This window comes from Mobula birostris, chromosome 6, assembly GCF_030028105.1.
Source record: "Mobula birostris isolate sMobBir1 chromosome 6, sMobBir1.hap1, whole genome shotgun sequence".
Taxonomy (NCBI): domain Eukaryota; kingdom Metazoa; phylum Chordata; class Chondrichthyes; order Myliobatiformes; family Myliobatidae; genus Mobula; species Mobula birostris.
The window spans coordinates 36,499,953-36,517,689 of NC_092375.1; the positions used below are offsets into that span (position 1 = coordinate 36,499,953).

At 41.2% G+C, this 17,737-nt stretch overlaps 1 protein-coding gene across 1 annotated transcript in view; it reads left to right on the top strand.

Annotated features, from left to right (window-relative positions):
• Nucleotides 1-17,737, top strand: part of alcama (activated leukocyte cell adhesion molecule a) — a 359,230-nt gene that overhangs the window by 261,473 nt on the left and 80,020 nt on the right. The window contains exon 2 of the mRNA XM_072260226.1: nt 10,766-10,866. Coding sequence (XP_072116327.1) covers nt 10,766-10,866 — 101 coding nt within the window. The remainder of the gene's footprint in view (nt 1-10,765; nt 10,867-17,737) is intronic.

The following is a 17,737-nucleotide window of genomic DNA, read 5'->3' on the forward strand; positions in this document are numbered from 1 at the left end:
AAGAAAATTATGAAAGAAAACTCAGTATTTATTAAAAGGCATATTCCACAGCAGAATACATCATTTTGTGCTTCAGTAGAATAGATTTGTTGAGTTAAGAAGCATTGATCATTATCTCTCCCCCCCCACCCCCGCCCCGGTATTCCTGAGACTTGAGGCTGCATAGGAGAGAGGACAACTACTACAGGCTGAAGTGGCTGTCGATTTGCAATCACCCAGATTGTTTGAGTTCTTTTGGAAAGCCAAGAAGATTCCAGCTGTCATTCTCGGTGCTATCCTTGTGAAAAACAGAAACCTTTGAGTCTTGGGCAATTCCCGTTTCCCTTAATTTTTTTTTTTTGGATATATCTGTCTACAATTCCCCAATTCTTAAATGGCAGGTGGAGACCTGGCATCAAGGCAGTTTGGATGTCTGCCCTGTTTCCTGTGCTTGGTTACATGAACTAAATGTCCTCCTGATATGAATTGCAGTAACACTATTTTGACCCTTGAAATTAAAGTGTGGGAACATTCCTGTAGCAGATTCATCTGACACTTTGTTTCAAAGGGATTAGAAATCTTCTGGTAAAATGGGTGAAGGAATTTAGGATTAAATGTTTCACCCACATTTACTCAGCAATTCAGCGATTCATGTAATATGAAATAGAATGCTTTGGGCAATAAAAAAACTGGGCTTGTACTCCAGGTAAAACAACACTGCTCTGGGGTCTGAAAAAGGAGGGAAAAAATAATAAGTTAGAAAGTTATTAAGTGATCCATTTTCTTCATTATATGGTTACAGACCAATGTTTTATTGCTGTAGATGATCTGCAATACATAACAATATTTGTTGTAGACTGAAAGAAATGCAAAACCATGAAAGTGTGGTGCTTTTTATCTTGCTTGCAGGATAAGAATATTAAATTACACATTGAATAACATACCAGTCTTGTTTTCCAACATATTTTACTTTGGAACAAAGCAGAATCAGGTGAATGAAATCATCACTAGCAATATTGCTGCATGGGTTTTAAATAATGAGGCACTTGCATTTAAGTGGGTTTACAATGAAATTAAGTTTAGTTGAGTAAGTCACTTGTAACACTGATCTCAGGAAAGTGATCATTGACAGTGAGCCAGTACAAACAGCTGTACAAGGACAAGACTGCAGGTAATTCAACTATAAACTAGGTTGTGGTATTATGAGAATTAAATTAAGGGCATTCCAGAGGCCTGTTGATCAAGATCCCACAGCTTCTTTGCTGAATTTTTGATCTGTAAGTCTGATGAAAGGTCTTAGTCCAAAAGGTCAATTGTTTACACTTTTCCACGGATGCTGCCCAACCTGCTGAGTTCCTCCTGCATTATGTGTGTGTGTTGCTTTGGATTTCTGGCATCTGCATATTTGTTTGGGTTTGTAATGGGAAATCCTATTAGGCTAACAGACTCCACACAGCTCAATCTCTTAACATCATCCTGGTATGCACAGCTCTGCATTAGTAATAACGATCACAGCATCACCCTGTAATAATGCTCACCAGAGCAACAATTAACAAGAATTTTGGTGTTTGAAAGGGATTTGTTGTAGGGAAGTGTGAGGACAATTGGAAGACAACTTGGGTGATTTTCTTAATGTTAGATGATTAGGAACTGCAGGGAAGCAAAGTAATTTATGTTCATGAGAAAGAAAAGCTCCTAAAGTAAACTGTTGGAGGAACCAAGCAGGTCACAGAGCATCTATGGAAGCAAAGAGATGGTCAGGGGTTACTACTGGACTAATTATTGGTATAATAAGCAATTTTAAGAAGCCTATTAGAATGGTAGAACAGATTCGAGGGGCTTTTTTTCTGCCTCGTGGTTATCCATATTGAGAACTTTGGAGTTATCACATTTTCTACTTAGAGTTGCTCCATAAACTCTGCAGTCTAATAGCAGCACTTTTTCTTCATCTTAGTATTGTGTTGTTGATATTACAACAAGAATATATGAAGCTAATCTTGAATGAATTAGATTATGCTAAAGAAAGAACAAAATAATGGTCAGGCAGAATCTATGCAAAGGAATGGAGTCAATGTTTCATGTAAATGACCTTTCATTAAAATGGTTCACAGAAGTGTTAACTTTGTTCCTTTCATTATTTTCCAACAAATACTTCCAGTGTTTATTGTTTAATTTCACTTCTGTGATATAGTAGTTGAATAATAATAATATTAATGATTCCTATATTAGTGTTTGCTGAGGTCTAAAGACAGAAAGGTATTGGCCCTTGAAGGCATTCTCAACATGGTAATCATATGGACAGTGGCTGTGAGGCTGTAAGGGTTATGGAGGGAACTGCCAGATTTACTCAATGTGATTAAGTTCATTGGAAGAAGCTGCTGGTGGGGATGACAGCAGTGCAGCAATAGCTTGAGTTTCTGGGAAAAATGATGAAGATGCAAGATGGGTGTATTCCAAAAATAAATAAATACTCACATGGCAAAATAGTCCAACAGTGACTGACAACGGAAGTCAAAGCTAATGTTAAAACGGAAGAGAGGGCATACAACAAAGCAAAAATGAGCTGGAAGGTAGACCATTGGGAAGCTTTTAAAAACCTACAGAGGGCAACTAAAAGAATCAGTAGTAAGGAAAGGATGTTTTTCAAGTATATATATCAAAAAATAAAAGAGTGATGAGAGTGGATATAGGGCTACTAGAAAACTAGGCTAGAGAAAAAAAATGTGGGGAGGGAGGTGGGACAAGGAGATGGTAGATGAACTAAGTGAGTATTTTGTATCCATCTTCACTATGGAATACACTAGCAATGTGCCAGATGTTGAAGGGTGTGAGGGAAGAGAAGTGAGTGCAGTTACTATTAGAAGGGAGAAGGTGGTCAAAAAGCTGAAAGACCTGAGTCACCTGGACCAGATGAACTGCACCCTAGGATTCTGAAAGAGGTAGCGGTAGAGATTGTGGAGGTATTAGTAATGATGTTTCAAGAATTTTTTGACTCTGGCATGGTTCTAGAGTACTGGAAAATTGCAAATGTCACTCCACTCTTTAAGAAAGGAGGAAGGCAGCAGAAAGGAAATTACAGACCAGTTAGCCTAACCTCAGTGGTTGGGAAAATGTTGGGGTCAATTGTTAAGGATGAGGTTATGGAGTACTTGGTGACACAGGACAAGATGGGACAAAATCAGTATGGTTTCCATAAGGGAAAAGCTTGCCTGACAAACCTGTTGGAATTCCCTGAGGAGAATACAAGTAGGGTAGATAAAGGGGTTGCGGTGCATATTTTATATTTGGTTTTTCAGAAGACTTTTGACAAGGTGCCACACATTAGGCTGCTTACTAAATTAAAAGCCCATGGTATTACAGGAAAGTTACTGGCATGGTTAGAGCATTGGCTGATTCATAGGAGGCAGTGAGTTGGAATAAATGGGTTCTTTTCTGGATGGCTGCTAGCGACTCTGCAGGGGTTGGTGTTGGGACTGCTTTTTATGCTGTACAGTATATCAGTGATTTAAACAATGATGGCTTTGTTGCCAAGTTTGCAGATGAAATGAGGATTGGTGGAGGAGCAGGTACTGTAGAGGAAAGTAAGGCTGCAGAAAGACTTGGACAGATAAGAATGGGCAAGAAAATGGGAAATGAAATACAGCGTTGAAAAATGCATGGCCATACACTTTGGTAGAAGAAATAAATGGCAGACTGTTTTCTAAATGGGGAGAAAATCCAAAAATTTGAGATGCAAAGGGACTTGGGAGTCCTTGTGCAGAACACCTTAAATGTTACTTGCAGACTGAGTAAGTGGTGAGGAAGGCAAATGCAATGTTAGCATTTGTTTCAAGGAGTCTAGAATATAACAGCAAGGATGTGATGCTGAGGTTTTATAAGGCATTGGTGAGGCCTCACCTTGGGTATTGTGAACAAGTTTTGGGCTTCTCATCTCAGAAAAAAATGTGCTGATATTGGGGAAGGTTCAGAGGCAGTTCACAAAGATGATTCCAGGATTGAAACGGTTATCATATTTGTACGCTTTGGGTCAGTGCTCGCTGGAATTTGGAAAGATGAGGGGGGATCTCATTGAAAGACTCAGACAGAGTAGATGTGGAAATGACGTTCCCTATGGTGGGAGAATCTAAAACAAGACAGCACAGCCTGAGGATAGAGGGGCGTCCATTTAAAAGAGAGATGTGTAGTAATTTCTTTAGCCAGACAGTGGTGAATTTGTGGAATTTGTTTCCATAAGCAGCTGTAGAGGCCAGGTTGGTGGGTATTTTTAAGTCAAAGAATGATAGGTTGTTGATTGGCCAAGGCATCAAAGGTTACATGGAGAAGGCTGGGGAGTGGGGCTGAGGAGGGGGACCAAAGAAAGGATCAGCCGTGATTGAATGGTGGAGCAGACTCAACGGGCCAAATGGCCTAATTCTGCTCGTATGTCTTGTGGTCTTATGATATTGAAGTCCTACTGAGAAAACGGACTGACAGATGGTTGACAGGTGGGAGTAGAGGGAAGGGGTGATGAGGTCTAGTTGAGGTGGGCATCCAGAAGATCTGCCAGGGTAGCCATCATCAGCCTCTGGCAGGAGGTTGAATGGAGCCAGATGTCCACAACCTCCGTTCTGAATGTCTTGTGTGTTTCTGTGCCCAAGAGCAGCACAAATCCCAGCAGGAGACCAGCACCTTCAGGTTCAGGTGACCACTGCTGTGGAGGCACACACAAAGTTTTGTTGTTTCTGTAATCTAGATAGAGGTTTGTTCCCTGCTACAAGAGACCACTCAAGCATCTGAAGGTTCAGTGGTATGCCACAGGGAGCAGGTTAAAGACCTCTTTGAGCAAAGGCATGCTGCTTGAGAACAGACGTTGGATATGGATGCTCTCCATGAATGGTTCATGGTTCAGCATAGAAGAATACTGCACGAGTAGTTGCATGAACAGCACGTCAGTGGATTGCATCGCATATTTCCAACAGATCACTCTTCTCTAAAGGGCAGAGAGATAACGTGCTGGAACACATCTCCCTTCTGCGGGTGCAGCTAGATCCTCACTTGGAGATCACAGCCCCCTTCGTCCTGGGCAGAGTTCAGCTCAGATTACATTGAGAGCTGAGTCCAAGTAGAAGATTGAGGACAGGAATGAGCTGGAAACTGGGATTCAGGATTTGTCAAACCAACTTAGCTCCAGGGTTGGAGGTTGAAGTGTTCTCAATACTGTCATTCACTGCATCATTGTCTTCTCAAATGCTCTGAGAGATTGTCTGATGTGCAGATTCTAGATATTGATCTGAATTCTTACACTGCTACAAATATAACTCCCAATATGGCCTTCAGACAGCAAGCTTGGTTGTGGTCCACAACCAGGTGTCTCAGAATGTTCTTTCTTTTTTTTTGTCCCATTCTCTGGTGTGAGATTCCGAAGTCATCTGTGGTGATTCAGAGAGAAAACAATCATCGAGAAGCCATGGCAACATAGCATAAGAGTTAAAAGCGGGGGGGCCACAAAGATGTTGGTATGCAGAGTTAAAAATAATGTCTTTTAGTTTTTGTATGGATTCTACTTTTTTGTTATAAAGCATTCTAAGCACATTTTTTTACCTGCCCCAGAGCATGGTAGAGGACTTGATCATCCAAGCTATTTCAGGAGAGCTAGATAAGTATTTGAAAGATTATGGCAGGGCAGGCTTGAGGAGCCTGGTGGTCTACTGATGCCCAGTCTCTCTGGTGAGGGAGAAAGGACACTTGTGCAGTAGCTGCTAGTGTTAATGTATATGTATACCTTGCAATGCCTTAACTAACAACACATCCATCATTTGAGCCAGCTTTGACAGAGTGTTTCTGCTGTTAAAACAACCCTGGTACTTTTGGCACTTCTTGTGAATCTTAAAAGGTATCTGACCAGCTGACAATGGGCTCTGAGACATAGGTAGTGCATGTTTCTGGTTGTAAACCACTCCAAAACTGTTTTAAATGTCTTTCTAACCAACTGTATGAATTTCTTTGTGCAAACCCAAGTGGCTAATGGTTTAATGCACCAAAAAAACCTTTGAAATTTAGTATCACCATGTTCCATTCTTATTTTCTATATTTACCAGATAAATATCAACCCTGCAAAAGATTTGTGTTGTGGTAAATAGAATTATTATTTAGTTATGGCACTGGCACTAGCAATGGGATGAATAAGTTTTATATGCATCTAAATTTCTTTGATTCTGTGAAAAGAAAGTTTAGTAGCTTGCAGATTTTTATGTTTAGATATAATGTGGTAGTTAATACCAGCATGCAGTGGGGTTGGGAGGTGGGAAATGCCTGTGCAGGCAAAGGTATTTGAAAAACATATGCCGCATTCTGCAAAGCACTTTTAAATTGCAGCATCTGTTGTGTTTTGATTAATATTCAAGTAGTACTGGACATGGATGACATTGGTTCCATTAACTGTCATTGGGCCCGAACTCAATGAGCTGGATCCTAACAAAATAGGAATAATCCTTACAAAATACGAAGAAACTAGACATGGGCATAACTAACCTGTCCAATCTCTAAATTCAGACTAGAAAAGATAGATTGTTTTGTGAGAAGCCCAAACACCCTTGCATTTCTGCAACAAATGTAAGAGCAAGCTCTTCATATTTGCAATAATCACATAAAAATAATGTAAGACAACAAACCCTAAGACTTAATAGTTGCAATTTAGAAGAATTTTAACTTTGAGCTTAAAGCTAAGTTGTAAGTTAACTGAGATGATGGTGCTCCCATCCATTCCTGGTGAATGCGGGACAGAAGCACCAAATAGAGCTTCCACATCCTTGTTTTAAATCACAGCATTATGAGTTAGATGGTAGTATCTCTGCTAACTGTATTTGTTCATCCTTACACAAAGAAAAGACGTACCAGTTACAACCGGGTTCTGTTCCTGAGAAATGTTAGGAGGTTAAAAAAATTGGTATGTCCCCCTTCAGCCTTGCCATTTTTTTTATTGATGCGCTCTAGAGAAGATCCTATCTGAATGCATCATGGTTTGGTATGGCAACTGCTCTGCATGTGACTGCAAGAAACAGCAGAGAGTTGTGGATTCAGCTCAGAATATCACAAAAATCAGCCTCCCTTCATTGGACTTGCTGCCTCAATAAAGCACCTATCCCAATCAAATACCTTATCTACCCTAGATATTCATGGTCCAGGGTCTACATGGTCTGCTCTTTATCAAATTATGGTATTGCTTTGCACTGCTGTAACTATATGTTATAATTATGTGGTTCTGTCAGTGTTAGTCTTTGGTTTGCGCTGTTTTTCTGTGACGTCACTCTGGAGGAACATTGTATCATTTCTTAATGCATGCATGCATTTCTAAATGACCATAAACAAGGACTGAGTGTTCTCATAATCTAAAACAAATATTCTCTCTTCTCTCTTCCATTGGGTAGAAGTTACAAAAGCCTGGAAGTATGTATCACTAGGCTCAAGGACAGCTTCTATTCTATTGTTATAAGACTAATTCCCTAGTACGATACGATGGACTCTTGACCTCACAATCTCGCTTGTTATGATCTTGCACATGCACTGATTGTTTACCTGCATTCCATTTTCTCTGCAGCCGTTACACTTTATTCTACATTGTTAACATTTTACCTTGTACTACCTCAATGCACTGTGAAAAGAATTGTTCTGAGTGAATGATATGTAGCATGAACATTTATCTGTACCTCAGTACGTTTTACAATAATTAACCAATTCCAATTCATAACTCAAACTGTTCACAACTCAAATGTGGCTGCTCGCCAGAAAATTTAAGTAAAAACACGGGCCAACCAAGGGCAACGTGCAGTTAAACCAGGGCGTTTAACTTGCCCATTGAGATTTCTCTGCAAGATGAAAGAATGTTGCCTCAGACTGATTTCCCACACTGCAACACATGCTTGCAACACCACAAGAGCCAGCAAATCCAGCTCACTTGTTCCCAAATGCTCATTTATATGGACAGGCGGTACATAAGTTGGGGATTCATAACCTGGGGAGTAACTATAAAACTAATTTTATATTGGCTGATATCCTGATTAAATATATTGGAAATGGAAGCAGCAACACCTGGTGTCATAAAACCAGTACTGCAACACCAATAAATTCAGAGATGTTGGTGTGTGTGTGTGTGTGTGTGTGTGTGTGTGTGTGTTTGTGTGTGTGTGTGTGTGTGTGTGTGTGTAAGTAACAGGACCTCCATACAGAGAAGCACAAAGCTAGGCTGGAATATCTAGAAAGTGCATGGAACAATGCCATTCACAGCTCTTCAATGAGACATTCAGTAGAGGAACTAAAACTTAATTTCCAGGACAAGTCCAGATTTGGGGGACGAGAGCACGGAAGTTCGAAGGACTGTCGGGGATCTGTTTGATGGAAGTTGAGGGTACACGATGATGCTGGTGATTGGGAATGGTATTTAAGGTGGTGTCAGACAAGTCAGATTAGGAAGTGTAATCATCAGCTGGGGATGCTAGAAGTAGAGCGTCATCAGGGTTGAGATGGGATTGGTGATTGAGGGTTGTGATTGTGGTTAGGACTTGGATGATTCAGGTGGTTAATGCACCGTTGCTTGGATCAGGTGGCAGGTTGGTGGGTGGGGTTGTGGGAGAAGAGGAGGATTGAGCAAAGGCCGCAAGCTTGGCGTGAAGGGAAGTTATTCAGAGGGAGAAATGCTTATTTCAAGGGAATCTTTCCAAGTAGGGTTTGTATATATTTATGGATATGTTGTACTTAAATGTAATAGAATTTGTAATCCACGATCAAGAAAGTTTTCATTGACACACATTGATATAACTTCATGCATATCCAAAAAATTGGTGAGTATAGTTGATGGCAATTCAGTCTCAAGAGGAAAATACAAATAGAAAATGATGAAATGATACTATTCTACTCTGTACTGTTGTATTCACACAACAATGTTGACATAAAAGCAGATATTCACTGCTCCAAGATCTGTGGTATGTTTTATTGCAATAATTCTTTAGTTCCTCATCCCTGATCATGTAACCTTAATACAATCAAAGCCTGTTTTTAAACCTCACAGCCAAGGGACCAACCTATTCCTATAGCATAACCATATAGGCCAGCCATTCTCAACCTTTTTGCCCTGGAGGACCACATGAAATAATTGTCAGGTCTCAAAGAATGGCATGATAAATAACTAAATAAGAAAACCACAAAAAATACGAAACTTCGCAATAAGTTCACTTTTAATCGACACAATCCACCTTTTGCAACGTTTACAATAACAGCAAAGAGGCAGGCCAGCAGCTTAGTCATGGCACATAAAAATTCCTTCTTTAAAATGAAAAGTTCCATCCAATCTTCTACTACACTGGTAGAGTTAGTTCGTTCCCATAAGTCAGTCAGCGGCTCATAAGGGGAAGTTGGGGGAGGTAATTCAGGAGGGAGAGGCTGACGTCACAGTCCAAGTTGGGAAAGTCTATTCAATGCTTGGAAAAAGCACTTCACGCACATCAGCAGCCTACCGTCCTCTTCTCCATGCAATACAGCACTCACTAATTATCAACGGCCTCTCCTATCTCACGTCAAAAACTGAAAATGACTGGACCAAATAAACACGGTCCTACTGTGCACTGCCATACTGGGCTGGAGAACTCTAACGAGATTATTAACAGGGCTGCTCAGTCCCTGCCCACCACAGTGAGCACTAGCAATGTGCACAATGTTTATTTTTTAATCACAATCTCTTTCAGAACCCCAGTTGTCAAACCCTGATATAAGCATTATAATGTAGAAAACCATATTGTTGTTTTAAAGGTTAGTTGTCAGTTATGAGCAAGAGTAAAGGGTCATAATCTTTAAATGGCTAAGAGTTAAAGAGACTTTGATAAATTGTTGAGGCAAGATCTATTTGCATTGTTGAGCAAAAGGATTATCAAAAATTCTCTATTGCTGGGTGGAGATTGTGGCTGTTAATCTTGAAAACAAAGCTAGTTATTTTTTTAAAAGGATGAGATTTTTGTGATTTGCGTAGTGACTGGTGAAATTCAAAGCAAATTTATTATCAAAGTACATACATATCTCCATGTATTTTCTTGTGGGCATTCACAGTAAATACAAAGAAACACAACTGAATCAATGCAAAACCGCACGCAATAATGACTGATGCACAGCAGTGTGCAAACGACAACCAGCTGGGAAAATAATAATGATAATAAATAAATAAACAATAAATATTGAGAACACAGTTGTCGAGTCCTTAAAAGTGAGTCCATAGTTTGTGGAATCAGTTCAATGTTGGGTGAGTGAAGTCATCCCCTCTGGTTCAAGAGCCTGATGATTGAGGAGAAATAACTTTAGTGAGTGAAGCTCATTTTGTTACTTAGCATTTCTGTTTATATATGACTTTAGTTTACTTGCTAATTTTTCTGTAAATCACTTTTGCCTTTTGTTTCCTCTCCTGACTAGTTCTAAAGTCATGACTGTAGCCTCTTATTCAACTGTCTAAATTTTCCTTTTCCTTTTCTGTTTTGTGTAGCTTTCTTGTGTTTTCTTACTCTTGATGTGTTGCATACTTTGATCACTTCTGATGAAATCTTTCATCAAAATGTGAAGTTCTCATCCCATATTACAGGATCTAACCTGAAGGGAAAGAAGAGAATTCAGCCTGTATGCTGCGGTAGTCAGGACGGGCTCCATGATTTGGGCTTATCACTTACACTGATATTCTCAATATTCTCCATCAGTGGGATAGATACAAAATAAAAGTAGGTAAATGGATACCTTTTTATGTAATTGTACTTCTGTTTTTTTCTGCTTTCAGTTCATGCAGTGACCATTGTGACTGCAAAGGTTGGAGAAACGATCACACTGCCTTGTGAGGCAGAAAAAAGAGTGGACTTGTACTTGGTGACATGGAGACTGGTAAGTAATGTGCATAATATATTTGTTTCTTTGACACATCATAGAGCCAGTTCAAAGATTGTAAGTGCCTGTGGGTGATCATGTGATCAATACCTCATGGAGTAATCATGCGATCATCTACCACTGGCTCTCTCCTCGTCTGGTGAGTGACCACCAGGCACTTGTGCTGAGCGGATATTTGAAGAAGCAGTTGTGTCTCCTTGTTGCATCAATACCAGCCAAGTGGAGCATAGGATCTTTAGTACCATATAATAAAAGGTGTTATTTTAAAGACTAGCTTAATTTGTCACAAGTACATGGACACATACAGGGAAGTGCATTGTTTTGTGTTAATGACTAATTCCGTCTGAGGATTGTTGGAGCGTCAGCCCACAAGTGTCACCATGCTTCTGGCACTATAATGGCATGCCCACAATTCACTAACCCTAATTGTACAACTTTTTGTAATGTGAGAGGAAACGGAACACCCAGAGGAAACCCACATGGTCACAGTGAGAACATACAAACTCCTTACAGACAGCAGTGGAAATAAAACCCCAGTCAGTAAAGCTAGCGCTGTAAAGCGATGGCACTAACCGCTACCCTACCATGCACGATAAGGATGCTAGTTTAGTATTATTCATTTCTGCTCAATTCATTCTGAGATGTTTTAATGTAAGAAATGAAAGTGAAAGATTATAGCTGGGAGCCTAATGTCCAAGGATACACATTATATCGAAAGGACGGGCAGGAAGGCAGAGTGGTGGCATTGCTTTGTTGGTTAAAAAAATGAAATCAGATCATTAGAAAGAAGTGACATAGGGTCAGAAAGTGTTGAAACTTTGTGGATCAAGCTAAGGAACTGGAATAATAAAAGGACCCTGATGGGAGTCGTATACAAACCCCCAAACAATAGTAAGAATGTGGACTACAAATGAGAAAGGTCAATAGAAATTACATGCCAGAAAGGCAATGTTACAATAGTCATGGGAACCTCAATATGCAGGCAGATTGGGGAAAATCAGATTGGAGCTGGATTGCAAGATGGGGAATCCCTAGGGTGCCTTCAAGATGGCTTTTTAGAGCCCATTATGGTTGAGCCCACTCAAGGATCAGCTATTATGGATGGGGTGTTGTGCAATGAACCAGAATTGATTAGAGAGTTTAAGATAAAAGAACCCTTAGGAGAAAGTGATCATAATATGACTGAATTCATCCTGAAATTTGATAAGGAGAAGCTAAAGTCAGATGTATCAGTATTACAGTGGAATAAAGGGAATTACAGAGGCATGAGAGGGGAGTTGGCTAGAATTCAAAGGTCAAAGCTTCATTTATTATCAAAGTATACAACTTAGAAATTCTTCAGTTCTCTGGGTAGCCATGAAACAAAGAAAGGCAGCATAATGATCAACCCCCCCACCCCCAAAATCACACCAGTCTGCAAAAAAAAGAGCAAAAACAGATCAGGCACATTGACCCCCAAGTCCCTCCTCCCGCACAAAAAAAACAAAACGGATCAGGCACATTGACCCCCAAGTCCCTCCTCCCGCACAAAAAAAACAAAACGGATCAGGCACATTGACCCCCAAGTCCCTCCTCCTGGACAGGAAAGATGAACAAAATGGATCAAGCACATCAATCCCCAAATCCCTCCTTCCTCACGAAAAAAATAAAGTCAATCAGATACATCAACAGCCCCAATATCCCCTCCCACACAAAAAAACGAGAAGATTGGGTGAAAAAAAACACAGAATATAAAAACCGTTAAGTCTGGCAGGGGGAAAGGAGACTGTAGTGCAAAGTCCAAATCCAGTATGCAGAAAAAAGCCTGGACAACACTCTCTCATCAGCAGGGCTTCCCCTCTCCGGTACAGAGCAACCATTCAAAAGGCAAGCAGCCAGCGCTCATGCTCTGTACTCGTTTAGATATTTCAATCCCCCTCGTCACTTTAATTGGCAAACAATGGGAGCTTTAATCGGTGAAATGGAGCCAAACATTGGCTTGCGTCCTGACCTGCAGCCTGCCCGATAGGAGGTTGGCGCAGACTGCCTCTGCTTCTTGGAAGTCCCTCAGAGACTGCAGAGTGCTGGAAGACCTAAACAATCTCCAAACCTACATACTCTCCTCGATGTTTCAATCACCCTCGTTGCTTTAATCGACAAACGATGGAAGCTATGATCGGCGAAATGGGGTCAAACATTGGCATGCATGCCATCCTGCAGCCTTCTTGCCATGAGGTTCATTCATGCTGTCTCTGACTCCCAGAAGCCTCTGAGACTACAGAGCGCTGAAGCACCCAAACAATCTCCAAATAGCAAAACACAGGCTCCAGAAGTTCTAGAATTACATTCAAAATGAGAAACAAATGTAAAAGACATAAAAGAATTGAAAAAGATGTTTTCGTGATCAAACCAGAATATGTCAACCAAAGGATTGTTGTACATAGGTGCCATCTTGACCAAAAGGTGAAGTTCAGTGGCTCAATTAGAATGTTTCAATTCATTAGAAAAGAACACTGGCAGGATGATGGCAGAGAAGCAATGGCTGGAATTCCTGGAGGCAATTTGAAAGGCACAGGATACATAAATCCCAAAGAAGAAGAAGTATTCTGCAGGAAAAATGAAACAACCATGGCTAACAAGAGAAGTCAAAGCCTACATAAAAGCTGAAGAGAGAGAATATAATAGAGCAAAAATTAGTGGGAAGTTGGAGGATTGGGAAGCATTTGAAAACCAATGGAAGGCAACTGGAAAAGTCAATAAGAAGGTAAAGATGGAATACAAAAGTAAGCTAGCCAATAGTATTAAATAAAATACCAAAAGCTTCTTCAGATATGTGAAGTGTGAAAGAGAGGCGAGAGTGGATATCAGACCACTGGGAAATGATGCTGGAGAGGTAGTAATGGGGGACAATGAAAAGGTGGATAAACTGAATAAGTATTTTGCATTGGTCTTCACTGTGGAAGACACTAGCAGTATGGTGGAAGATCCAGGTGTCTGCGGTCATGAAGTGTGTGAATTACCATAACTAGAGAGAATTTCTTGGGAAACTGAAAGGTATGAAAGTAGATAAGTCACCTGGACCAGATGGCGCACACCCCAGTGTTCTGAAAGAGGTGACTGAAGAGATCGTGGAGGCATTAGTAATGATCTGTCAAGAATTACTAGTTTCTGGAAGACTGGAAAATTACAAATGTCACTCCACTCTTCAAGCGGGAGAGAGGCAGAAGAAAGGAAACTGTAGGCCAGTTAGTCTGATCTCAGTAGTTGGGAAGATGAAGTTTATTATTAAGGATGAGGTCTCAGGGTACTTGATAAAATAAGCTGCAGTCAACGTGATTTCCTTGAGGGGAAATAACAAGCAGGATGGACAAAGGCAAATCAGATAATGTTGTGTACTTGGATTTTTAGAAGCCTTTGACAAGGTGCCACACATGAGGCTGCTTAACAAGCTATGAGCCCGTTATATTACAGGAAAGATTCCAGCATGGATAAAGCAGTAGCTGATTGGCAGGAGGCAAAGAGTGGGAATAAAAGGTGCCTTTTCTGGCTGGCTTCTGGTGGATGAGTAGTGTTCCACAGGGGTCTGTGTTGGGGCTGATTCTTTTTACATTATATGTCAATGATTTGGATGATGGAATTGATGGCTTTGTTGCTAAGTTTGCCTACGATAGGAAGATGGGTGTAGGGGCAGATAGTTTTGAGGAAATAGAGAGGCTACAGAAAGACTTAGATGGATTAGGAGAACGGGCAAAGAAATGGCAGATGGAATACAGTGTCGGGAAGTGTATGATAATACACTTTGGTGGAAGAAATGAAAGGGTTGACTATTTTCTAATTGGAGAGAAAATACAAAAAAACTGAGGTGCAAATGAACTTGGGAGTCCTTGTGCAGGATCCCCTAAAGGTTAACTTGCAGGTTGAGTCAGTGGTGAGGAAGGCAAATGCAATGTTAGCATTCATTTCAAGAGGACTAGAATATGAAAGCAAAGCACCGGTGTGGCTTCACTTGGGTATTGTGAGCAGCTTTAGGCCCCTTACGAAGGATGTGCTGAAACTGGAGAGGGTTCAAAGGAGGTTCACGAAAATAATTCCAGGATTGAACAGTTTGTCGAATGAAGAGCATTTGATGGCTCAAGGCCTGTATTCGCCAGAATTCAGAGGAATCAGGGTGACCCCATTATAATCTATAAAAGGCCTTGATAGGGTGGATGTGGAGAGGAAGATTCCTATGGTGAGAGAGTCTAAGACCAGAGGGGACAGCCTCAGAATAGAGGGGTGTGCTTTTAGAACAGAAATGAGGAGGAATTTCTTTAGCCAGAAAGTGGTGGATTTGGGGAATTCTTTGCCACATGCCACTGTGGAGGCCAAGTGTTCATGTATATTTAAGGCAGAATTTGATAGATTCCTGATTGTTCAGGGGATGAAGAGATATGGGGTGAAGGCAGGAGATTGAGGCAGAGAGGAAAATTGGACCAGCCGTGATGAAATGGTGGTGCAGACTTGATGGGCCAAGTGGCCTAATTCTGCTCCTGTACCTTATGGTGGAAGAGTCTTGGGGCATGGGCTCAAAATCAGGACATACCATTTAATGTGTTTCATTTTATTTGTCATCAAATATAAAGGTCCATTTCTAAAGACCATTGCAAAGCCAGCGTATAATATAAAAAGGAATCCTATCAGGTTGAGATTGTAGTTGGGCTTTCTGATACAAAGGTTTTACGCTTCACAGAACAGAGGCACCTCAGTCAAACTGGCTTTCTTTCAGTTTTGGAAATTATTATTCTAGTTAATACATCTTGCAGGTATTACAAGCATGTGATCCAGCCCAAGTGGAGCTGTTTTCCCAATCAAGTATTTTCCTTATGATTGTCTTTCCTTGAAACTGATGCTTCTGAGATCTAGGCCATTCATAATAAGTTTAAGAGGCTCCAAGTACTGTATCAAGAGGGACAGAGATATCTTAGATTATGATTGTAGTTTAAAAAGTAAGTGGTACCTGTCGGTACTTGTCTGCCGAGCGGGAGATGGCAGAGTGAGTTGGAGACAGTTCCTTGTGGATTTTAAGTGCCAGTTTTAAAAAGCAAGCGGCGCCTGTCAGGACTTGTCAGCGGAGCAGGAGATGGCTTGGGTTAATAGTAAAAAGAAGTGAAGTTTAAGTGGAGCTGCCTTTTTTGGAGTGGACAGTGTTAAAGTGGTCAGGCTTTGGCTGACAGACTTTGGCAAGAACAGGCACAGGTTAGAATTTAAGTGTGAGCAGCTAAAGATATAACACATGTAGGCAGTTCAGGCAGTAGGGTGCTCCTTCTGTAAGATATGGAATTGCTGAGTACTGGGAACAGGAACTGGAGCTGAATGTACTCAGGACCATCTGGGAGAGTTTTACTGACATGGTCACACCCAAAGTGCAGGCTTGAGATAGTAGATGGGTGACTACCAGGAAAAAGAAGGGGAGTAAGCAGTTGGTGAGGGTTCCCTGTGGCCATTCCCCTCAGCAACAATGTTCTGCTGCGGGGTATGACCTCTCAGGGCACATCAGCAGCAGTCAGGCCAATGGCACTGTGGCTGGCTCCGAGGCTCAGCAGGGAAGGGTAAAGTCAGGCAGAGCAATAGTGATAAGAGACTCGATAGCTGGGGGGACAGACAGCAAGATTCTGTGGCCGTGGAAAAAAAAAGACACAGTAGTGTGTTGCTTCCCAGGTGCCAGGGTCCAAAATGTCTCACGGCAGGTGCAGAAGACTCTCAAGCAGGAGGGTGAGCAGCCAGAGGTCATGTTGCACACTAATACCAATGACATGGGTAGAAAGGGGGAAGAGGACCTGCGCAGTGAGTACAGGGAGTTAAGGAAGAGGCTGAGGAGCAGGACCTCCAAGGTAGTAATTTCTGGATTGCTCCCAGTGTCGTGTGCTAGTCAGGGCAGGAATAGGGTGACCGTACAGATGAATGAGTGGCTGAGGGAGTGGTGCAAGGGGCAGGGTTTCAGATTTCTGGATCATTGGGATCTCTATTGGGGAAGTCATGACCTGTACGAAAAGGATGGGTTACACCTTAACCCGAGGGGGACCAATATCATTACAGGGAACTTTTCAAGAGCAGCTGGGCAGGGTTTAAACTAATTTGGCAGGGAGGTGGAAACCGGAGAGATAGGACTGAGGTTGGGGCAATTGGTATACAAATTGTTACAGTGTGTAGTGAGACGCTAAGGAAGGACAGGCAGATGAAAGGGCAAAGTTGCAGTCACTGCAGTGAGTTGAAGTATAGCATGGCAACAATATCGAAAAGGGTGACGAATACATGAGTGAAGGTGTTATATTTGAATGCATGCAGTAGATAAGGTAGATGATCTTGTAGTGCAGATAGAGAATGGCAGTTATGATGTTGTGGGCATCACTGAGTAGTGATTGAAAGAAGATCATAGTTGGCAGCTTAACTACAAGGATACACATTGTATTGAAATGACATACAGGTAGGCAGAGGGAGTGGAGTGGCTGTTTTGGTAGAAAATGAAATTAAATCCTTTGAAAGAGGTGATATAGGATCAGAAGATATAGAATCCTTGTGGGCAGAGATATGAAACTGCAAGGGTAAAAAGACCCTGGGAGTGATATACAGGCCTTCAAATGATGAGATGTGAGATTAAATTACAACGAGAAATAGAAAAGGCATGTAATAAGGGCAATGTTGCGATATTCATGGGGGATTTCAATATCCAGGTAAACAGGGAAAATCAAGCTGGTGCTGTAAAATGCCAGCAAGATGGCTTTTTAGAGCTGCTCATGGCTGAGCTCACTAGGAGAGAGGCAATTCTGGATTAGGTGTTGTGTACTGAACCAGATTTGATTGGAGAGCTTAAGGTAAAGGAATGCATAGGAGACAGTGATCACAGTATGAT